The sequence below is a fragment of the Rhinoderma darwinii genome, chromosome 9 (assembly GCF_050947455.1).
Source record: "Rhinoderma darwinii isolate aRhiDar2 chromosome 9, aRhiDar2.hap1, whole genome shotgun sequence".
NCBI lineage: Eukaryota > Metazoa > Chordata > Amphibia > Anura > Rhinodermatidae > Rhinoderma > Rhinoderma darwinii.
Genome location: NC_134695.1, coordinates 49,418,317 through 49,443,890, shown reverse-complemented (window position 1 = coordinate 49,443,890; position 25,574 = coordinate 49,418,317). Strand labels below are relative to the sequence as shown.

Sequence of the window (25,574 nt, the reverse complement as noted above, 5' to 3'; positions counted from 1 at the left end):
AGGGACTGTTGTGAGGGTCACAGACATATGGAACTGCCCAGGAGCTGACAGATCAGTGAATTACAGTATAGAGCAATGGTGCTGTTACCTCTCCCAGTACAACAGTATCAAGTAAACTTGTGAATGAAATGACTCTGAACAATGACTCCCAGGCTTTGTGCTCTTGATTAAACACTTTCACTTATTCTCTTTTTGGGGTGGAGGTGGGGGGGGGGGGGGAGGGGTGTGGATACACAGGAACATGCCCACTGGAGGGGGAGAAGAGGGGGAGGTAGGGTGTATAAAAGAAAGGGCAGGCTGCCTCCTCAGTCTGTCTCCCTAGGACTGGAGCAGCTAACAAGAATATTATTGTAGCCTGAGTGAGAAGACTTCTCAATGTATTTAACCATCTGAGTCTCCTCTCTCCATCCCATCCTGTAACTTCAATAAACCAGCATATACCAGCAGCACCAGTAGCAGCCTGGAGACATCACATACAGCATCTTATACAATTATATACAAGGAAGAAGAAGTTATTGCACCTTCCAAGTCTACAGGAGCTGATAAGTCTATTACAAAAAGAAAAGACATGGAGCAACTAAGATGCAAGAACAGAAGCTGCACAGCCCAGTCCTGGAGGGGTCTACAGGTAACTCCATGGGGGTCTATGGTGGGGTGGAGGGGGGTAATGAAGTTATTATTGCTCCATACATAATAATGATAAGTGATTACAGTGCAGTCCTAGCAGCAGCTGACAAGATACAAGTTGCTGCTCATTCTGTACCAGGAAGTGTCAGTCTGCAAGGAGCAAGGGATTAATGGGCTGATCTAGAAGAGCAGTAGATGTTTAAGTTCATGTGACGTCACCCCCTAAACTGTGACGTCATAGCAGCCCCCATGTACAGTAAGAGCAGGAGATGTATAAATTATGGATAATTGCAAGTGCATGGCTGATGGATTAAATCAAATCACATTTAATTGCCATTGTTAAAGGTCATACAGTTAATGATTTTTGCATCATGAAACGTAAGCAGTGACGTCATGTCTAATTTACACTCATTATGAATCAACCAGTGCATGTTTATATTTATTGTGGTCGGTTAACCCTTTTGTGGGTGTTACTAATGCTATGTTGTTTGTAAGGAGACTAGGGTTTCAAGGTGCTGATGTGATAGGTTTGCTGGGAGTTGTAGTTCCACTGCAGTTGCAGAAAGAAGGTTTTTGGCAAATTAGTGGTAGTGATGGGTGCCTGTTGGTGCTTTGGTGGTGGGGGTTAAAGGTAGCTGGCAGATTGCTCTGAGGATGTTGTTTTCTGGCTCCCTTTGCCACTTGTTAATTAGTGGTGTAGTAAATAACTACCTTTGTGCTGACAGTGATGGTTTGTTATGTCAGGTGCTGTTCTAGCTGTGTCTGAGAATGAAGAAAGTGGATTGTTACTGGATTGAGAGAAGCATTACATTTGTGACCTAAACCTTGAGAAGAAGATTGGAGAAAAAAGTGCAAAATCTGATTATAATTACTACCTTGTATTGTCACTAGAGGGAGTCAGAGTAAAGGGCATTTAGGCTAAGTCTGACTTAGTTTTATTGCAGAGCTTACAAAATAGTTTCTATCAGTTTAAATGAAGTGAATGAGTAAATGAACCCTACAGGTAACTGCTAACTCAACATGGCGTATCATACGGAACCTGCGCAATTTTATCCCTTGACTGTATGTATATATATATATATATATATATATATATATATATATATATATATATATATATACATATATATCAATGCATTTGGATTTCTGGCAGAGAAAAGTTTCATCATGTTAATTGATTAATGAAAATAATGATTCGCTATAATACATGAATAAATATGCTTCATATATTCTCACAATGTTATGTCATTGTAAATTTAACACTATACATAGATTCTACATTGCGTTTATATATTATTTATTATATATTATTATATTAGGTGTCCTGAGAATGAAAAAGGTTGTCTCTGGATAGAGATTTGTGGCATAGGTATATGCCACCAATGCCCAACCAGCGGGAGTCCTGCCGATTACTAGAACAAAGTGGCAGCGCCAGCGGTGCTAGGAAAGTGCGGTGCTACTTTGTCTCCTATGAGCTCCACTCAGCTTTTTTAGAGTTTTCATAGTTGGCCATCCACTATAATGGGCCAACTATGCAACCGAAGGAAGCCGAGCAGAGACAAAATGGCACTGTGCTTTCCTAGAACCTCTGCCACTTCTTACTAGCGGTGTGCCACCAATTTCTATCCTGAGAAAAACCCTTATAAGCTGGACATAGATGATATTGGTTTTCGCCACATAGCGACAATCGCTATATATAATTTTTACGTCTATGGTACCAAAGCGAGTGGACGCGATAAATTGAAAAATGTTGAGTCTTTCGGAAAATATATTGGTCATGTTTCTAAAATTCTAACATGGATTTGTTGTGCATCTAGCGAGTCGTGAACATATTGTTGGCGGGATTGCAGTGAATGATCAATCGGTATCAGTAATATCGTTGCGTTTATCGAACGCTCGGTTAATGTCCAGCTATACCTTAGAATGGATGTATAAGGGACACATAGGTATATAGGAAATGTGTTCTCCACCTCTTCCCCTGTAAATGAACCTCTGCTTACTCTGTCTACATCCCCGAGGCTGTGTGTAACGTGAACTGCAGATGATCTGCGAGTCTGTGTGTGTATTCAGGGCCCCTTGGCTAATTCATTTCTAGGAAAACGCTTGTATTCGCTGCCCTTTGAAGTGGTGCTTTGTATAAGGATTGTGAGCTCTTGTGACGTGTCTTACAGAGCATGCTTGATACAGTGTTGAGTGTCACAGATAAAACATGCACGTACAGATTCTACTAACTGCTGACTCAAGATTCCTAGTATGGAGCTCTTCCCACACAGACATTGAACACATGGCACAGATCTGTCTATGGGTTATATACCCTGCCGGCAGCCATTGTTTAACCAATGGCCTGCCAAATATTGCAATACTGTCTTTCACACACTAACAGCAAAGAAGCTAACGTAAATGTAAATAATTTTTCTTCTGCTTTCTGGGAAATGTTTGGGAATTCGAACCAGGGAGTTATTACAACCCCACATCTTGTGTTTTGCTTCGTAGACCGGTTCGTAGGTGGTCTTTACGTGATGAGAAACCAGATAAAATAGAAGGGAATAAAAAGGAATGAGTCCGATATACGTTTTGGTGACTAGGGTTGCTGAGACGTGTAGTTTTACATCAGAAGACATTTGAATCTTAAGGTGGCCATAGACGCAAGGATTTGGCCAAGTTCAGATATCCCTTCTATTAAAGGGTGCAAAGATCTTTTGCTATGATGGAAGCAATTTGTCCAAGAAAAATCATTTTGATTTACCAATTTCATTGGTCAGAACTGAAATATTTTTGTCATCATACATGGGGCAGCGGTTTCTCCAACCAGGGGTGGACAAACCATTTGGGCAGTAGGGTAGTGCCTATGGGAAGGGGTCCACATCCCCTTGATCACATACGTGAAAGGGTCTTAAAATACATGAGATAAATACTTCTCAATGGCATTGTGTTAAAGGGAACCTGTCACATGGAAAATGAAGTCGAATCTGTGGGTAGCATGTTACAGAGCAAGAGGAGCTGAACTGATTGATATATTTTTTGTAGCTATAGATTAAGGATAACATGTAATTTATTCATTTAAACCTCTGCTCATTACGGGCTTAGGAGTCCAGTGGGTGGTCCTAACCACTAATTGATAGTGATCTCTGAAGGAAAATTATATAGGAAAGGCTGTCAATCACTGAGTAGGACTGCCCACTGGACTCCTAAGCCCGGCATGAGCACAGGTTTAAATGAATAAAAGCCAAGTTATACTGAATCTATAGCTACAAAATATATCAATCGTCTCACTTCCTACTGCTCCATAACATAACTGTCCAAGGCCCTAGACCACTCTCAATCTGCCCCTGACTCCAAAATATATTATTGTCTATGTCTACCTTTTACCAGCTAATAATTATTTTAGACTCCGATGGGATTTGCTACAAAGTATTTTACTATTACAGGAGTCAGCAAACTTTGGCACTCCAGCTGTTGTGAAACTACAACTCCCAGAATGCAGTGACAGCAAAAGGCTTTATTATTTCAGTCAAAGGCTGTCAGGGCATGCTGGGAATTGTAGTTTCTCAACAGCTGGATTCCTGAAGGTCGCTGACCCCTAATATTTGATTAGTTCAGCTGAAGCTGACATTTTTTACAGTAGGGTTGGGAAACTGATTTTAGAAGCCTCATAGATGTTTGGCATTGGGGCTGCAAACCAGTCAACAAATCACACCCCTATACCAACCCTCTTTAGGAGTAAGGGTTACCCGGGAATAGAAACAATGGTAATAAATCAGGGGACTTGTCCTATATATGATTGTGAGTTATGAGTAATGTCTGTTAGGAGTGCAGCCAGTAAATTCATCATTACTGTGCTGCTATTTAGTATTATGTTGCCGGTGTGGTCCTTTTTATTGTTATATGGTGCTACTGTGTATGTTGTTAGGGATCTTCATTCCATTGACAATATACTCTAATGGTTTGGTAATATAGCTGTCTCCTTACGGAGGTTGTAGTTTGTTTTACCACTTAGGTAGGCGCTCAGAATAACACGGAGTTCCCGTCCTTTACATTACAATTTACAACATGCGCTTGGTTGCCAAACACTCTAAGTATTACATTATGAGCCCAACATAGCAATCACAGCAGACTTGCCCGGGTTATTATTTTGGCACATAAGTAAGATCATGTGCGGTATGTGCATACTTTCTTGCTTACACAGACTCCTTTAATGAAATGCAATCCCGTACCTAGTCATATTCACTTTAGCTTTGTCAGGGTAATGGGTGTGTTGGAATGTAGATTCACAAATGTCCTGAAGATAGAATATCCACAAAGGTTGGATTTGTTTCTACTTTGGCAAAAATGAACACTTTTATGAGATGGCCTTTTTTAGCTTGTTTATATATTGTGTATTGAGAAGATTGAGGGGAGGCACATATTTATATGTTCTCATAACTCTGTCCGACAGGTAGTTCATCTGTATCCAGGTTTCTGGAGACATTCAGAAGAATAGGCATGGACATTTTGTATGTATTTGTCTATGATCTAGACTAAAAACCTTCTCCAAATCCTTCAAATCTCCTTCATCAAATCTTGATAATGGCCCTTGTGTGCTCATCTAATACAGTGAATCCATAAAAGTTCCAGTGACTCAACAGTGGTACTCCTTAAAAATTTCTGAAGCTGAGCAACACCGATCTCCTCCGCCACTACATTGTGGGAACCGGTGGGACTCTAAGCTCATGGACCTTCCTATTAAAGTGTAACTAAACTTTTTTTAAACTTTTTCCATGTCATAGTTTTGATGGGTGGGGGTCCGAGCACTGAAACCCCCCTGATCGAGTGAGCACTGTGCCGCTCCGTTTCTGATCGACTTTCCTCAGAGCTGTGTACGGGCTCAATAGAAAGTGTATGTGTCCGTACACCGTTCGCTCGACTTTACAAGGAAAGAAAGTAGCGCATCGCTCACTCGAGCGCTTCTGCCGCTTACTTTTAACGACCAGTGGGGGACACAGTGCTTGGACCCCCACCGATTAAAACTTCTGACATGTCACTATAACATGTCAAAAGTTTTTAAAAAGTTTAGTTACCCTTTAATGATATAATTTAATGTGTCTGAATGGTTTGTCAGAAGTCAACAGAAAGTGGAAAACTTCTTTAAGCCGGGATTACACACACAGTTTTGATACAATTTTTGGGGCAGTTTCTGACTCGTTTCTTGAGCGAAAGCCAGAAGTTGATCCAAAAGCAAGGACAGGTAAACAGTAAAGACTGATGCATCTCCCTTCTTGGGTGCCCACTCATGAGTTTGGCTAAAAAAAATGAGCCAAAAACTGCTTCAAAACTGTATGCGTAATCCTGGCCTTAAAGTCAAGATCACACTCACGCAATTTTAAAGGAGTTTTGGTGCAGTTTTGTGTTCATTTTTTTCCAGCCAAACAAAGAAGTGGACACAAAAGAAAGGAGATGCATTAGTCTTTTATTTATATCTTTCCTTCCTTCCTTTTGGATCCTCTTCTGGCTTTGGCTCAAAAAACTGAGCCAAAAACTGCATCAAAACTGTGTGTGTGATCCTGGCCTTACATTTTAACACATTCAGATGGGTCTTAACTCCTATTTACTAGCGTCCAACAAAGAAGCTCTGGAGAATTATACTTTGAGCCAACGTGGACAACTCTCCACAGCTCTGCATGGTTAACGACGGCAATTCTGGCTAGAGGTTTCCTTAATTTATAGTCTCTGAAATATCACTCAATAACAGAGGCTATTGATTTTAGTGAAAACTCATTGAGCATGATTGGGACTCACTGAGAAAACAATTCGTTCTACAGTACCCCTTTTTCAAAGACTGGAATATTTTGTGTTCCTAGTTAAGGAACAGTCAAACATGGGGTTTCCATGTTCACAAGTAAGTCAGATAACCCTGAAAACTGGATAAAATAAGTAGGTAACCCAAATTTCTGACCGAATAACATGTTTCAGAAGTCTGTGTAACCAATATCCCGCCAGATTCTATACTCCCTGGTGAACTTGTTGTAGGAGGGTTCAGTCTACATGCAGAAAAAGCACAGAAGGATGATTAGACCTATGAGCTTTGGTAGAACCGAGGACATCCCTAGTAACCCAATCAAAGGTACATCCTAGAACATAGGGAAGAACTGAGGCCCTCGGATCTTGGCTATGAGGAGCAGAATGTATCATCAGAAAATGACCTATTGGTAAAATCAACTTAATCAATGTTAAACATACTTTTTTAGGAATTTTTCATGATTTTCTTTTTATTTATTTTCCATGTCATTATATTAAAAAAAAAGAAATAATCATGAAATCTTGCAGTTTTTGCTCTGACCACTGATCCTCACAATAGATTGACCCTTCCTGTTCTGTAGCGATCACTTCTCAACAGTCATTTCATTATCATCAGAGGCAGGATTACAATGAAATTTAACACCTCTATATAGATTATACAGGGTCCACCATTGATAATAGGCCCTGGACACAGCTCCCCTCTTCTGCCTCCCTGCACATGGACCTCTGCACAGGTCACCGAGAATGCCTAGAAAACTCTCCTATAGAAATTAATGGGTCTTTTCCAGACTATTGTTTTCTATGACTGTATAGCACATCTCTAAATGCTGTCAACTGAGAAGAGCAAAGATGGTCGACCAATATGCATGTACAGAAAATAGAATTCAAATTCTACAATCAGAAAATAAAAACAGATTAGAAAGAAAGAATATATTTCACTACCTGGTTTTAATTAGCAAAAAAATATATATAAGTTAGTTGGTCAGGATCTTTTTTTTTTTTTTTTTTGGTATCCGGAGAATTGTAATAGATATATGTCACTGGAGGGAGAAATTCATCACTAATCACAGAGAGTTCTATGTCTTCTAGAGCAGCACATACCTTATAAATGGAGGAGGCAAGGCCTGTTCTGTTCCAGAGTAGAACGGCACAGGGATTAAGAACCAATTATACGCAGATATTGTATTTAACCCTTTACTTTCCAAGAGAGATTATAACTTGCCAATTATTCACTATACTGTATGTGTTATCATTGCACAGTACAGTACTTTGTTTTTTCAAAAACTTCACAATGTAGTCAGCCTGCAATAATGTTGTGGTAGGCAGCCAACATCTCTTCAGCTGTTGTGAAACTGTGCGTCCCAAAAGCCCTGCCAGCCTGGTCATGTATCAATCTGCCCATGATAAAAAAATTAATTCCTTCATTAGTTACACTATGTCTCAGCTCATTATGTTAAATGGCGCTCACATATCACAGGGTGGACCTGCTGAACATGCTTCGCTACAGTTCATGTTGCATCCTAAATGTAAAAATGTCGCCATTTTCCACATCACATCAAGGAAAATGTACAAAACTGAAGTTTGCAGCCCTAAGTTAACCTTCTGGCAGTCGAGCAAATTTAGATTTAAGAAAACGACGTTTAAATTAATATTTCAAGATGGGTTCTACTTGTGTGTTACTTTAGAAGGTACAGTACGTTCTTTAGCTTTTAGGGGAACGGATGGAGCAATGAAGAGTATATAAAAATAAACGAAAGGGGAGACAAACCATAAATGCTATGTTGGAAACAAAACACCCCTTCATCATATTAGTGTCCCCAAGGAGAGTATATTCAGGCAAAACAAGTGAAAGCGGCCAGAATAGCGAGCTAAGTGATGGCGCGTCGCCAGCTGAAAAAGTCTGTTGTTTGCTTGTTTCATTCTGTTTTTCTTCCTCTTTCTCTCCCAGTTGCCTTCTCTCTGCAGTGATTGTTTGGAGAAGGAGAGAGAGAGCGAGCAGAGTTGGAAAGGCTTCTGCATTGTTGAGCAACAGGGAATAGGGGGCATATGAGGGAACCTTTAACATGCAGGAGTAGCAGCAAGAGAGCAGATGTTGCCGACTCCCCCTCCAATTTTTTGCTCTACACCTTTAATTTTTTTTTCTCTTGTCGGCCTAATTGTGAAACAAAACACAGACGGCATGATTTGATCCAGAGAAAGTTTAGGATTTTAGAGCCAGGACTGCTAGGAGGTAAAAATGTTGGAGAAAAACTGATGATGTGCATGGCTTTGTCAGCTGAATGCAACTGTATTGTTCGCAGGTAGTAAGGAAAATGACTGATGGAAAAACTTATAAGAAACAGCTTCTGGCATTGGCAGCCTGGATGTATTTCTATAAACCAGATATAGACCCAATAAGATGTTATGTATTATTAAGTTGATAATAAAGCAAAGATCTCCTATGTCTCTTGTACGAGAAGATGTTAATTTTACAAATTGGTGCTCCACTTTGAAATCAGTTTAAAGGGGTATTCTGATTCCTACAGTCTGAAACTCTTCTCAAAATAAAATTTTTGAATATACTTACCTTTATAATTTGATGCCATCAGAGGGTCCCATGCTACTTTTATACCATATAGTGCCTCATCACGAGACAATTGCAGACCACTGCCACAGTGACGTCACTATAAATGACACATCACTGAGGCAACAACGGTATCTCCGACGTGGCCACATAGACACAATAGGTTTACAATTCAGTCGGAAACAACAATTTACAACATTTCCTACATAAAAGCCACTTAAAAAAGTTGATCGACTTTGTAACAATGTTGCATCACTTATCTTGTATTGATTTCTAGCTACAAAAAGTTTTCCTCTCCACTCACATCAAAAGCTACTTCCAGATTTCTGCTGGTTCCTGTTTCCAAAGAGCAGTGCATTGTGGGAACACAAGCTGTTAGGTCACATGTCAGACAGTGGTGTGGCGTTAAATCGCTTTCTGTTTCCAAGAACAACCAGCAACATTTCTAAAGAGGCTATGTATATGATTGTAAAAAACTGAATGAAAAGAACACTCTGGGAAGAACTTGCAAGGCTATGTAAACCGTTGGACAATTTTTTTTTTAAATAAAACAATGTATGATGGTTTTTTAAGCAATTTTGTAATTGGTTTTTATATTTTTTTTTTTTTTTTTACTTCTTCAGATACAACTTCTATGTATCCTGGATACATAGAAGCTGTATCTTGCGTTCAGGGCCGAATCCATCAGGTCAGCAGGACTGACTGCTTCGGTCACAGCAGGTCCTCTTTGTTTCAGACATGCAGCATCCACCTATTATTGATCACATCTAAGTTATGAACTTAGATGTGATCGATAACAGCGGTGTCCGCTGTCACCAAAGCCGTCAGTCCAGCTGACCTGACGGATTCGGGTTTGAGCTCAAGCTACAACTTCTATGTATCTAGGATACATAGAAGCTGTATCTGAAAAAGTAAATAAAAATGTTTTAATAGATCATCAGTACATGATCTGTGGGGGTCCGACACCTGAACCCCACACAGATCAGCTGGTCCGGTGCCTCCGTGCATTGGAAGTACATGCCGGAAGCAGTTAGCTCCGGCTACGGAATAGCGGCCGAGCTGCAGTTCTGTATGCAAGTAAATAGGTGGATAGGTTATTAGTTGTCAGAAGGTGGACAACCCCTCTAAAACACCATAAGTATCCAACTGATTCCACAAGCATCCCCGGTGTCTCTATCAAAGAGGTCACTGCCGAAGCTGTCAGTGTCATAAGAAAAAACCTTAGATTTTTTTAGATTTTACTTATTTTCCTTTTTTGCTTTATTTGTAAGATTTCAGCTTGTGATGCACATAAAGGAAATTCTTTGTCTCTCTTTACTCTTAAAATGCACAGAAGTATGGACTTTAGTAATGGGTGAACATCATTACATGTCCTTCCTGTATAAAAATGGCTATGTTGGATTTTTGGCCTTTCAGTTTTGTCTTTTGAGGAACAGAAGATCTTTTGCAATAGTAAAGTCAGCAATGTAAATGAAAACCACATAGTACATCGTTTGTTAAAGTTAGAAAAATCATGTATACAATGGTTATAATGTGTCAAGAGATTTAATCGCAATTACATACATAGATAAGAGGGGACACCATATACTACTTCCCAATCCTGGCACTTTCCTAACAAGGGCCCAGACCCTTGTGTGCCCTTAAAACTTTTTCCACCCATGCCATTCCTTGTAGAAGAGAAAAGCATTGTCATTATGAGTGGTTCCTCCTTACCTAAATTACTAATATTGTTTTGCATGGGGAGTGTGGATTTTTACACAGATTTAAAGGTTTTTTTTCCATTACATACAGCCCCTTTCATATTAGTCTGCTTATAGAGAGGGGTCCTCAATGAGACAACCCCTTTAAACCTGACATATAAATGGCCACTGGTGTTTTATACTCATAGCACATGTACATACGTACTATATTATGGTGCACCACTCTCGGAAAGTGCTGCAAGACGGTGTGTTCCAGTGTTTGCTGGGGGTCCTAACAATCAGATCCCGCCAATCACACATTGATGTCATGAAATGTCAAAACAACCCTTTAAAAAGGAAGTATAAAACCTTTTGATATGTGCAGAAGCAACAGTGGCCAAAAAGTTTCCCTTGTGTACACGACTTAGTGAACTGATGTACAAGCTACACTAATGTTTGCACTGTGCTGGGTTTATAGTTTGAGATGAATAGGGGTTGTCTTCTCCATTGTGTTGCCTTACACCACCGTGTGTTAGAACAATTTTAGGCTTCTTTCACATCTGGGTCAGGGCTCCGTTCTGACGTTCTGTCTGAGCTTTCCGTCAGAATGGACCATAGGTTTCCGTTTCCATCACCATTGATTTCATGGTGGAAATTTTATTGTAGAAATCTACAGCACAAGTCATAAGAATATGGTAGGGTTGGCAACTGCTGGTGGCTCTTTTATGTGCACTTCTATAGCTTCACCACCAAATCCTATGATTGGTGCATGGAAGCAAAATCATCATGGAGTTTCCATTAGAAACTGCACCCAGTCCTGATTGCTGCCCCATGGACACCATTTTATTACTATGAAATCCCTTTAACTCCTTTAAAACCTAAACCTACTGCAGTAACTTTAAACATATTGTAAATCTAGTGTTACATACCTTTGTAAAAGACAATGTTTATTTCTATTCATGGATCCTCTTTCAGTGTATTTTGCAGGATTTGTTAGTTTAGATTGCCTGGCAACTACTTGTTTGTTTGGGTGACTACCAATGTAGCTGCATGCACAGAAGGGAACACATGAAATTCTGTTTCACAAATGACTGCCTCTCCATTCTAGATAAGCTTAATTTAGATTATTTCCACTCAAGCAAATAGAAGCATTAAGTACTTCACAAGAAACACTTACTAGATAAAATATACAAAACAAGTGCAAAAATAAAATATATTAGTAAATTCATAAGTCTCATAAGTCCTTGGATATGCCATTTTTGGGCATATGGGCATCATTGGGGGGTCCCCTGCTAACAAAAATGAATTTCGGTTGCTGGGTATAAGGGCAGATAGAGTTATGAGGTATGCTGGGAACCAAGGACACATTAATTTCTCAGTGGATTCTCCTGACGATAAAGGACACTCCTTTCATTGCATTTTTAATGCCATTATATGATTAAACATATGACGAGAGAAGGAGCATTTACACGGGGCTCTATAATTAAAGGAGATTTTTTGACGTCAGAGACTTCTCTTTTGCCACCATAACCTGCATGACTTGTGTGTTTTTTCCCTCTTCTTCTCCACTAATTGTCATTAAGCTGTAAATGACCCAGAACTATAATCTTAATAACCGCTTTAGTGGATGGGCTGTGATTTCATCTTCCTCCTCAGCTGGGTGCGGTGAAGCAATGAAGCAAGCTTCACACCCGTTCACTGCCTGTCCCCTCTCGCATTTTACTGGATCTGTAATTTTTTTTCGGATGTTGTTACAGGGACGGGGGACTAAGGTCTGAGAATACTGTTCCGTGTCCTGTCAAGTAGGCACAGGGCAAATCTGGCAAGTTGAGGTTGAATTGTAATACTGGTTGCTCCTGGGGCCAATAAGCTCTCCTACAATTTAAGAGAACAGGGAAGATATAAAAGGGGGGCACACACTAAATTAAATTTCTTACTAATTGCACAGTGATGTGATCACACTAGATGGAGCTATGTCACTATACAAATATCATCTTGTTTCCATAGTGTATATAGATTCTACATAGCATTACATTATCATATATGGCAGAACTTGACAGTTCGCCACGCCATAACTTTTAATCTGGATCCAATTCAAGCTACGCAAGGGAGCAATCTCTCACGTGTCATTCAATGACTTATCTTTGTTTACACCAGTGGTCTGCAACCTGAGGCTGTTTGGGCATGCTAGGAGTTGTAGTTCACAACAGCGGACCAGTGGCCTACACTGTAAACTGATTATGAGGTCAGGTGGAGGCTTTCACCAACATGGTTGATAATGATCTACCGGATCCACACTAGTTTTTATAACTCCCCGACCCCTATATATACTTTAATGACACCTGTATGGCACTAGACCAAACTTTTTAGAAAGACTGTATAACCTCTGTAGAATTTCCCTCTGTATTCATATCTCTCTATCTATAGTAACTGTGTCCAATGCTTCTTTGATATTAAAGGAGGATCTGTCACTAGGTAAATTAAGTTGAATTGGCTAATTGACCTGAACAGCGCTTTCTCCCTAATTCCAGCACTGTTTTTCTTTTTTTCCTGGACCCAAACTGTTCCAGAGATGTGTCCCACTGTTGTGTTGACTCCCTATTTGCTAATTTGCTGCAGTTAGCCAACTGGGTAGAGCTAGCTGCCCTGCCTCTGATGCTGACCAATCAGTGTGAGGCAGCATGAGGGTTGTTCATGCCCTGTTGGCTAACTACAGCAAAATAGCATAGAGGGAGCCAACACAGCAATGGGCCATATCTCTGGAACAGGGGGGTCCAGGAAAAAAAAGTAAAACAGTGCTGGACCCAGGGAAACAGCGCTATTCAGGTCAGTAAACTAGTTCAACTTATGTGACCTAGTGACAGGTCCTCTTTAACTATCAAAAGCTACTGTTCCATGTGCCATTGAAGGGTTAAGAACGCTAGTTATGTTAAGCTGCTTACAAAAGAGCATGTTTATGCAAACACTCACATTTTAGCAGACTCTTTACGTCACGTGTCTAATACATAAACAAGTAAAAACGGCATCAATATGATTCAAAATCTTGGGTGCTTTGACATGCTTTTAAGAAAGTCGAAGTAATGACAGTCACTTCCACATGGTCATGGACATGCGGAGGATGACTAGGGTATGACTTCTGAAGAGATCACAGAATGTAAATACAAAAAGGAAGCATTACATCCTTATAAACTTGGATGATGTTCCATGTTGATGTAATCTGCAATTTAACACCATAACCATTAGTTCTCCTTAAATATTACCATATGTGCCAGCAATAGATGAGATACATGGAACCTTGTAAGACAAGGTCCAATACTGCAGCATATTTATCTCCAAAATACCGCCTTGTATGACATTAACTCACGTAAAATCAATAGGATCATTATCAGGTAGGTTAGTGACTGTTGCCAGAAGAGGACCATGGATGACCTCTGTTGGCCTATGTGTACAGTCTTCTTCCAAGTAGACTATCGCAGCAATGTGATGCAAGAAAAGGTTCAAAGTGTTCGACTAAACCAGCTGGATCTCATGGCCACATGATGAACTTTTATCCTGACACTCTGGACCCAACAGCAGGAGTGTATCATAACTGGTCTGCTTAGTGTGTTGTATGGAAGCATTTCAAGAACTGCTTAGTGCTACTCAAAGCTCTTACTGAAGAAATGCAGTCGTCTCCAGCTTCTTCGTGCAAACATGTGCTACAGAAAACTCAAGTTCTACCATACAGGTCTACGTATTTATGACCATAGGGTCTATGAAGTGAATTTTAAACACTAAAAGCAGTAGTCTAATTGATTCACATAAGTATCAACATATTTTGGTATATAGATCACCTTTATATAACTCATGATCACCCAACACGTTCTTTAGCCTCAGTATCTATAGTCAAGTAAATCTCAAGCCATACCTAATCCATTCAAAAATAACGCATAAAATAATAAATCAGTCGTCTTCACAGACATTCATTCATGAGAATGGTAAAACTGTAGGTTATGACTAATTGTTTGCAGTTGCCCTGACCTAAAATTCTTATCATTTCAGAGAATAAAACCCCTCTGGAGTCCCAATCTGGACGTTTTGCTTTTCTTTAATATAATTTAAAACCAGCCAATTATGGAATTTGCAAAAACAACATCTATGAGGAAACTGACTCCATACCCTTTCACTTTTGACAGGATTTGATTGTTGTAATTATCAGAAACCCATACGACTTTAAGGTGGCAGTGGAGACCTCTTAAAAGCTACTTTGTTTGTTCTTAAATCTTAGTGCTAAAAGTAAATTCCAGGCTCCTCAAACAGAAAAGTCACGGAGGTTAGGGCAGGATTGAAGTATAACCTTGTTTGAACTCAATAGTTTTGTGACCTTAATTATCGCTGGCTTTTCATGGTTAATGGCGAGGCTAACTAGACCTGCCAGTGGGGTGACCACCTACATGTCCGACTAATACTAGTGCCATAATAATATTAACTAAGTCTATTCTTTCAAAGATAATAATTTTATTTTTCTATAAATACTCATTCAAACACACCAGAAATAGAAAATATTAAATTATAGTGTATTTGCTTATCTAATTGGTGCCCGGCATAAAACTTTGCTCAAATCATAATGTACACCAAGGGAGCAAAGTTAGTTTGTTCTAATCACAATTGTAAAACTTTTGATAACTAACTAACAAGAGGGTATTAGATGAGCATTAAAGAGATTCGGTGCAAATCACTTGACCTCTTGGCCAACTAAACTCATCAAGTGGACACTTACAGAAGCTAGGGGAATTCCTTAAAGTGACTGTTGCAATAATGTGTGCAACGAGTGGATTTAGGGTCATACAGTCAAATTCAACCTTTCTTCTAAGTCGAGTACTTTCAACCGGTTTTCTCTTCTCTAGCTATATCATAAATGTAACATGTCACAAGCATTTTTATATGTTATTAACCATAGACTGGAAGACCTCATTGCGTCAGCTCAACAGTTCGCACAGTTCCAGTTAACAGCATTATTAATTGGCATATGTAGTGTCCCCCTCTCCCTACTGGAAGGCCATCGGCACCACTGAGCAGCTTACAAGGTTTCCTGTCTCCTGGTCCATGTTCTAGGAAATATGAGACAGGGGAAGGGAGACCAACGTAAATGACTACTGTATGTCGTGTCCTTTTTTCAAGGTCATCTAGACTCTAGGTTCTAAGCGTCTGGTAGGTAGCCAGTTCTCTAGGAGGTACTCGCACTGTGATCATGCTGTACTTTTAATGGCAGCACAGTGTTTAATTGTAACCTTGGGGTTACTTTGGTGTAATATCCTTTAGTAGGATGTACTTGGCTAGAACATTGAGAAATACTGATCTAGTGTAGTTGTGCCCACTAGTTCATCAGTAATATGGTACCCTTAAAGCAGATGACCCTTCTTTTCTTCATGTTCAGATAATAGCTATGAAGATCCCATCCCTGACTCATATACACTGGACCAACAGTTGTAAAGCGGTAAAAAAAAAAAAGGTGGTCACGTCTTTAAATCGATTGGAGACAACTTGATCTGAACTAAGATTTTAGTCTTATGTACATTATTACTGCAATGTTTAACTATGCCATTTGCAAACATGTACTTCAGAAGTCCTAGAGGTCATTTACTTAGCTTGAGCAATATTTTAAATGAGTTTATTTACATTTTTCCAAGGTCACATATATTATTTTGGAATCCTCAATAGGTTTTATTTTGCATCATAGATATTGATGTAAGGAAGTAATTTCAGGCCTCCCTATCCTAGTGGGACATGGTTCTGTTTATTTAAACCTGCAGTCACTCACTTCTACTGAGAACTGAATAATGCTTCTAAGTGCTTAAAGGTGCATACTCAATATATAAGTGCACGCTAGCAGATGTTTTCTTGGGAAAAACATCTCTATGCTGCCTACGTACATTTCAGCACTTCAACACAAAGATAATGGTTTAGTCTGCGTGTTGTTTTCATCTATGCTGTTTTTATGCCGGGATACATTATTTATTTTATATGTTTATTACAGAATGTGTCTGAATATTTTTGTATACATATGTGACACTTCTGTTTGTTATATAGTTTTATCTGTAGACTAGTACTACACAACTTACTACCGGCATATTGTAACTTTGAAGCACATAAAAAGGTATTGTATAGAACTTAAAACAGTTGACATCATTGTTCGGTTCTCTTATCTTTTTTTTTTCCCCATTTATTATATAGCACCAGCAATTGTATAAAGATTGTCATCATACACTGTCTCAAATGGGCCTCATAATCTTATTTTTCCTATCTTAGACACACACACACACACACACACACACACACACACACTAAGGCTACATTCGGACGAGCGTGAGCAACCTCGGACGTGAAAAATGTAAGTTTTTCACATCTGAGGTTCACCCGTGCGGGACGCGTTATCACGGATCCCTCATATACTAGAGTCTATGGAGGGATGCGTGGAAACGCAAGAAATAGAATATGTCTTATTTTTTCACTGACCATTAACACACCCTGTTGAAATGCATGCGTCCATGTGACGGCAGTTGTTTTAACGGCCGTCACACAGACGTATACTACGGTCGTCTGAATTCGGCCTAAAGGTCCTTTTACACGGGCCAATTATCGGGCAAACATGCATTCATATAAACACTTGTTCCCGATCTTTGCCCTGAGTAAACAGGGCAATAAATAGTCGATGAACGCAGCTGATCTGCTAGTTTATGCAGCATTAAATATTATCGTTGTCGGCAGCACATCTCCCTGTGTAAACAAGGTGACGGGCTGCCGACATGATGGAAATGTATGTGGACGAACAATGGTAGTAACGATCGCTCGTCCCCATGCATAACCAGCATTGCTCCTTGTGAAAGGAGCAAACGAGGGACGATCAACGAGCTGTCTTGTTGATTGGAACTCGTCTTTACGGCCTATGTCGGGTCATGTAATAGCACCCAAAGGCCAGATACAATTAACCTATCAGTACGCTTTTAGTGTGGAGGAATCCCACACAAACATGTGGAGAACATGCAAACTCCATGTAAATGTTGCCCTTGGTCAGAATCACACCAGTACTTCAAGAAAACAGTGCTAACCACTGACCCACCATTCTACCCTTAGGGGCAGTTTTACTGTGACCTGGTCGCAATATGATATCAGGGGTAACTTTAAAGTAGAGATCCTTTACAACAGGACATGCTGTTTATTCTTTATTATCAACCCCATGACGACTCTTAAGGGCTTTCCAGATTTCATATTCCCAGCTGTGCCATGCACGGTATGTCAGCAGTTTACCAGTGCCACATACATCAGAAAGTATTCTGCCTATGGAATGCCCAGGGAGGCTGTTACCTAACAACACGTTACAGTAACCTCTCTGAGCAATCCATTCATAGATTGCGCAGAGAGGTTACTGTAATGTGCTGTTAGAAAACAATCAATTAATCAATCAATCAATCAATTTAGCTTGTATAGAGATTCAGTTTAAAGGGGTTGCCCGCTTTGGAAAATTGATTTTTGTTAAAAGGGCTCCCCTGATGCAATTCTGAATACACGGTCTCCCGCTGCTGGGAACCCCAGCTGTCAGCTTTAATCTTTGGGGAAACGTAAAGTAATTAATTCCCCTGCAGCACCAGCGCAGGTGAAATGAAGCATTACACAGTTCTTATTTAAATCAATGGACTATTCATATAATTCATGGGTATGCTGGGTCCTCCAGAGTGATAGACGCTCTTTATAGTTGACCTCTGCTTTGCCTAATAGATGAGGGTCCTGAAAGTGGAATCCACTTCGGTTAACTCATATTTCCCTAATACAGTACTAGAAGATGGATTTTCTAAACCATAAACCCCTTAAATCAGTTAGTCTAATGCCTTAGCTGGTTCTATTCGAAAATCCAACCTATTACCACAATATAATGAAGCTATTTTACGAACTATAGAAAATGGAATTTTGTAGTCACAAATTGCCTTCATGGGAACATTTTCACTAATCCATAGCAACTATTCAGGAATGAGGCTTTATTTGCTTACACGGCAATAGCCTTTAAAAGCAAATATAAGATGCTATAGTGTAATACAAATTTACACCTAAGTGCGATGTTAGTAAATAGCCTTAACAGCAAGCTTAACTATCCTGAAATCCTGAAACTTGTACTCAAATTCTTGGGCAGTGGCCAGCAGTGATTGATGTGGATCTCTACTTCAACTTCACATTAAGGAAGTACAGGAAGAATATTCACACCTGCTAATACTATAACCACCACCATTTATGGTTAAATTATCCTTAAGAAAGTTCATGTTATACTAAATGGAACAGTTGTGTACATAAAATGTCCTGCTTATCCGAAGAATATCCTATTATTTTGTCAAGATCAAACTTTTCCGATGGGCTTTCCAGTATTTTTGACAGCAAGAATAGTGCAGTCAGTATAGCTATTGTTGCTGTCAAAAATACCTGACCGAACATATTAAAGTCATTGGGGTCTGTTAGGATTTCAAAAACGGATCCAGCATTCAGTAACTGTGATGGCTCTGTTATATAAGTGGAAGCCATAACGCTAGGGTGATAAGAGCAGCCCAAGCCAAAGTAATGTTACCAATGTCAGAAATAGTACAGCTGAATCTTTATAATTGGAGGGCACAGGGAAACTATTGCAAATGCTAGGCCAATAAATAATTAGTTGAAGGGGATGTCCCAGTAATAAATGTTATTGCAATATAGTCCAGCATTAAAAATAAATTTGTTTTGTAATTTGCCTAATTTTATAAAAATGATCCAGTTGCAAGATATTCCCTTTACTTCATTATAATGGCGCCACCTGGTGTTTACTCTGTATGGTAGTGTAAACCTTCTCCTGCTGAGCTGAATGAGGTAGGACGCACATACTCAGTTCCAATCTCCAACTGCCACCAGCCAATAGAAAATGCCTCCTCTGCTTGTCAGTAAAGAAGAAGCTTACATCCAGAAACACAGCTTGTAGTGTGGATGGAGACTTACGCAGTAATAAACACACAGGAGAGCCAGCAGAGAAAGCCTCCATACAGCATGGAGCTCTCCCCTCTGCTCATCATCCCCTCACTGTGTGTAAGCTTCAGGCTCTCCCTCTTCTTGAGTTACATAGGGCTGGGCTCTTCCTTTATCTATAGACATGTAATGGGGGACATTTGTAAAGCTTCGCCCAGAGAGGAGGCAGGGGCAGTGAAACAGAACAATCTGCCTATTCAAGCTATGACAGGGAGGGGGAGGAGCTGCAGCAGAAAGGACATGCCCCTGAGCTGCCAGCCTTAAGAGAATCTAGCAGAACAATTGGAGCAATGAATGGTGAGATCTCTGGATCCATGTAAGATAAAGGGATTGGTTCTAGCTTTGTTAGAAAGAGATTATTATGCACTATAGTATGCCTGATTTTCTTTTTTCTGTTTTTGTTTTTCATTTAATCTAGGACAATTCCTTTAAAGAGGCTCTGTCACCATATTATAAGTGCCCTATCTCCTACATAATCAGATCGGTGCTGCGATGTAGTGGTTTTTATTTTGAAAAACAATCATATTTGAGCAAGTTATGAGCAATTTTAGATATATGCTAATTAGTTTCTTAATAGACAACTGGGCATTTTTACCTTTATACCAACTGGACGTTGTACAGAGAAGTGTATGACGCTGACCAATCAGCGTCATACACCTCTCTCCATTCATGTCCATTTGTATTCACTGCACAGAATTCACAGTGCTGTGATTAAGTCCCACACAAACTTTACCGAAGTGTCGGGATTGTGAATAGACATTGCGTCCTGCCTGGAGGCAATGTCTATTCACTCTCAAGACACTTCAGTAAAGTTAACGCTGTGCTGAGTACAAATGGACATGAATGGAGAGAAGTGTATGACGCTGATTGGGCACTGATTGGTCAGCGTCATACACTTCTCTTTGCAACGCCCACTTGGTCAAAAGTTAAAAAACACCCAGTTGTCTATTAAGAAACTAATTAGCATAAATCTAAAAATTGCTCATAACTTGCTCAAAAATTATTGTGTTTCAAAATAAAAACCACTGCTGTTATCTACATTACAGCGCCGATCAGATTATGTAGGAGACAGGGCACTTATAATCTGGTGACAGAGCCTCTTTAAGGTTACTTTGAATTCTCAGTATGCATGTACTGTATACCGTAGTACTTATAATTACATAGTTACATCGATACTTATCTCTGTGAAGCTTGCATTAAACATATGGTGGAAGGAACATGTACAGTAATTGTAGTTTACAAAAATTATCCACTTTTTTCAGGTATAGTAATTTTGTTGAAAAATACGGAAAGCTTGCAGCACTCAGTTAAGGTTCACTTAGGGCACAGAGCATGGTGAGGCCATTCTGCATATGCTCAAATGGCCTAATCAGTGACTATCTGCTATATAAATTAATCTGTGATTAAACAGGGATATCCTTGCTTGTAATAGAATCCATGGGAGCTAGCAATAGGTTACAGAATTGCAATGATGAAGAACACAGATGTATTTTGATTTTCTTCTATTTGCATTTTGTATGACTTATACATTAGTATTTGGATCGTTAAGGCTCTGTTCATACCATGTTCTGTGCACATGTTCAGTGTATGCGCTGAACGTAGCCCCTAAACGCAATGTAAACATGGCCTAAAATTGTCCTAGGGTTCAACTTACTAGTAATTTTTCCCCCCATTTCTGTGTCTATATGGGACGATTCTGTATACTTTACAGTAGTCGGAGTCAACCTTCCATATTTGTGGGGCTTTTAAGGCAGCCAATGGCCTTATGAATGAGATGCACAGGATTACTGTATTGCAATAAAAGGCTTCTTCTACTGCATGTCAGTTGGAAAAAGAGCCCCGACCAATACTAAAAAAAAAAACAAACAGTAAAAGGATTGTATGAGGTTAGGAAAAAGGTTTGCTTTTTTTCAGAAATAGCGCCACTATTGCCCATGGGTTGTGCCTGGAATTGCACCGCATCCCTAGTCACTTGGCTTTTAAAAATGTTTTCTTGCAAAAGTATTTTATGGCAACATTGATAGGTGGTCTCCTGGACACTGGGACTTCACCGATCCCGAGAATGGGCTGTTCTAACTGGCAACCAGTGGAGAGCAGGCCCCACTTCCATTTTAATGTTAAAAATCAATTACATTGTATGAATGGAGATATCCATGGACAGAGAGGGCATACTGAAGTTTTATTTATCCTATTTGTCTCTTCACTTCCTCAAGGAATGTCTCATAAGATGTATTTTGAGCTCAGCTGTCAGCCACACTGCAATCCCGCCTACATTGAACTTCTCAGCAGTGTAAACATTGTGGGCAAATCTTAGTGGTTATTATTACATACGTTTTTTTGTTTTTTCCAGAACCACCATTACTTTTTATTTATATTATATTATATAACGTCTTTAAATCCAGACACCTATAAATCACTGTGTATGCTCCAACTAAACAATTGTCTATGTCAGTATGCAAATATGAGGTAGCAAAGCAAATGTAATTCATATGTAGAACTATATTTTGGCTTTTGGCCACAACTATTACATCTTGAGGACAACTGTATTTATGTGATCATGTGTACTTGGCCGTTTACAAGACTTCCAGAAGGTTACACGGGAATAGAAATGAATCACAATAGTTACTTGCAGGTTGACATCTTAGATTTATGGTTTGACTACAATGTAAATGTTTGCTCAAGTACTTGGGGAGATTTGCATTGTCTATGGGTATTAATAGAATGGCAAGTTATGAGCTAAATTTATCTCTCTGAGCAACTGGGCGCAGAATTTTGCAGATTAGCTCGTGAAGCCAATACAATAAATAAAGGAACAATGAAACTTATACACAGGAGACGCGCTAGCCGCCATGTTTCCTGTTTCCACACGGCTCACATTGCTGGTGAGTTACGACTGTTTGACTTTATAGATGATAATTACCAAATTACCAGAATAAAAACATCTTCAATTGTATAATATAAAGTAAGGGGATTATTTCCAGTGAAATCATTCCATTCCCACTGTGCATTGGTCTAATGACATATTTGTTTGTTGGAGGAACATCAGTCACTTTGAATAAGACCCTTTTTAGTACTTTATGTATACAGCCCTGCTGAGGTAGACTTAACATGAGGTAACTAAATAGGGATGGAAATAAATGGCCACATTTTGATGGCCATCTATGGCACTGATGCGTTTGAAGTCAGTATTACCTTTCCAAATTAGGGACTACTCCTTCCCGGCAAGCACATCCCTGAATGAATGGTACAATTTACAGATAAGGTTTATTTTGTTTTGCTAAAGGGGTTGCATGAGATTAAAAAAAGTGGCTATTTTCTTCCAGAGACAGCGCCTCTCGCATATACAGGCTATATATGGTATGGCAGCTCCTCAAATGGGGCTGAGCTGCAATACCAGACACAGCCTATGCACAATGGAGGCGCTGGTTCTGGAAAAGAGCAGTCATGTGTTTCCAGTCTCATACAACTCATTAATTTTCATTCTAACATTGCATTGGCACACTGGAAACATAAACAGAAACATAGAAGATTGACGGCAAAAAATTTGATTCTGCCCTTATATTATTTCCATTTTATTCCTATCTTCGGATAAGAACAACACTGAGAAAATCTTGGATCTTAACTCTAATGATCAGCAGGGACTTTATGTAACTTAAAGTACTTGTCTTAACACGAAAACCACTTTTCATATGCTATCCCATATTAAGACCCCCTCTACTTGCCGAGGCCATTCATTTGAATAGGCACTGTGTAATAACGCATTTCGCTTGCAGTGTTGCAGTATCATTTTGTAGCCACCCTTTAAGGATTTATCTGCATGTTTGTTGCAAGCACATAATATTCTCCTTTTTATGAATATTGTGATTTCTTATTGATGGTACATTCATCAGACTATATTGCAATCGTCTTACCCATTGATGCCATGACATGTTATCTGTAGTTTTCCATTGGGCTTCTAATAGTGGTATTATGTTATCAATGTCAATATGGAAACCTCCTTTTGGTGCCGGTATGGTTCATGGCCTCCTACCCTGACATCAGCGTCAATCTGTCTGAATTCTGCCTCTTGAGCAATCTGCGCTTGATGGACGGGTGGTATGGCAAAATCCTCCAACCACAGGTCTCATACCAATGGCATGGAATAAGAATTGATCTGATAGAATCATACTAGTTTTCCATCTGTGTTTCTGTACAAATAAAAATATAACTACGTATGGGTATTGCAGCCATTAACATTGACTGTTTCATAATTTCTCTAGCTGCCGGGAATATCAATCAACCGACATGTCCTGATCATCCTCTACACCTTCATAGCATACACAGCAGAATCATCCGGAGCTTTCAGCCTGGCCGAGACACTCTGCGGTGGAGAGTTGGTGGATACGCTGCAGTTTGTTTGTGGAGATCGGGGCTTCTATTTTGGTAAATAAAATATTTTCCTCTTATATAAATCCTTTAGTCTCATGTATAATATTATTTACCTAGTAAGGAACTTGTTTCTATAGAAATTGTACGTAGAATCATAAATTCAGAGCCGCATAGAACAAAAACAGATAGAAAAATGTGAGCAATGTCATTAACCAACAACTGCTGCTGGTGTAGTGTTTCCGAGCTTTGCTCCCTATTGGGATCCAGGACTGTTGTCGCCAGAGGGGATCAAAAACATACTCAAGTACATTGCTGGGGAAGTGTTTCCATATTTTCCTTCAATTACCACTTAACACATTAAGTGCCAGAGAAGGGTGAAATATTGACACCGGAGTATGGGCATCAAACCCTTAACAATGTCATGTTCTCATTATTTGTGATACAACTTGGCTGTGGAGGGTTGGTTTCTAAACAACAACAACAACAACAACAACAATCCTTCGATCAGGGGGGTGAAAGTTTACATGTGTGTTAAGGAAGGGGTCTGAACCCGGTTGACCCATCATTAAACACCAAAGGGTCTCACCTTTTGGCTCCTTCTGATTATATAAAACCATTCAAAAATGGAGTTGACGCATTATATTTGTGGGTGCTTCTGATTGGATAAGAGGGCTTCTTCATTAGCATAACACATATTTTCATCTCCTTGACTGGATTAGGGGTGGGGACAGAATTTACCACTTTACATGGGGTGTCCTTACTTTTTGTCATGACTGTACACACATATATGTAGACACATATATATGTAGACAAAAAGGAAAGCAGCACGGCTCCAGTAGTGGGTGCAACTCCTCCTAGGCCTGTGGGGTGAATAGACGTATCCCCTTTTTTTCACTCACTACCTTGGTGTGCTGCCTCAACTTCTTTTGTCCTCTCTCTCTCTCTCTCTCTCTATATATATATATATATATATATATATATATATATACACATACATATATATATATATATATATATATATATATATATATATATGTGTGTTAGCTTGCTTAGATCTTGAATTGTGCATTAAGAAACGTGCTAATAGAGTCTTGACTTGATGTGATGTCACTCTTCATAGTGTCATTTGCTTAATTCCTTGACAGCTGTCTATAGTACAATAGACCATGAGAGGAGAAAGTGCTTCTCTCTAAACAGCTGATAAGAGTTTGTTCCCTGTAACTTGTGCTGACTATGCACATTCTTGGCCTATGTGTCCTTCTCGGTAAAGTTGGCAGGGGAGAAAAGGAAGATCCAGGCAGGAGGCAGAATGGGGGGGACAGCGGTACAGTGAGTTAGGTCCCACAAAGACCCTCTTTGTTGCTTCCTGCATTCCTCCGGGAAAGTAGATGGGGGGAGGAGGGTGATTGTTTACTTCAAATTCCCGTTTAACTCAGTTTGATTGATTTGGTAAGAAGGGAGGGAGGGTGTTTGAGGTAAGAGAGGGACAAGGGAAGGATGCTGAAAGGAAATTTCCAGCATATTTACAGCACATATGTCATGAG

The 25,574-nt window shown here is 39.6% G+C and overlaps 1 protein-coding gene across 1 annotated transcript in view; it reads left to right on the top strand.

Moving 5' to 3' along the window:
- The first annotated feature begins 322 nt into the window (after nt 1–322).
- The window catches only part of IGF2 (insulin like growth factor 2), a 41,798-nt gene continuing 16,546 nt past the window's right edge, over nt 323–25,574 (top strand). Inside the window, exons 1-2 of the mRNA XM_075837618.1 lie at nt 323–628; nt 23,922–24,084. Of these exons, the coding sequence (XP_075693733.1) occupies nt 569–628; nt 23,922–24,084 (223 nt within the window). The 5' untranslated portion in view covers nt 323–568. The remainder of the gene's footprint in view (nt 629–23,921; nt 24,085–25,574) is intronic.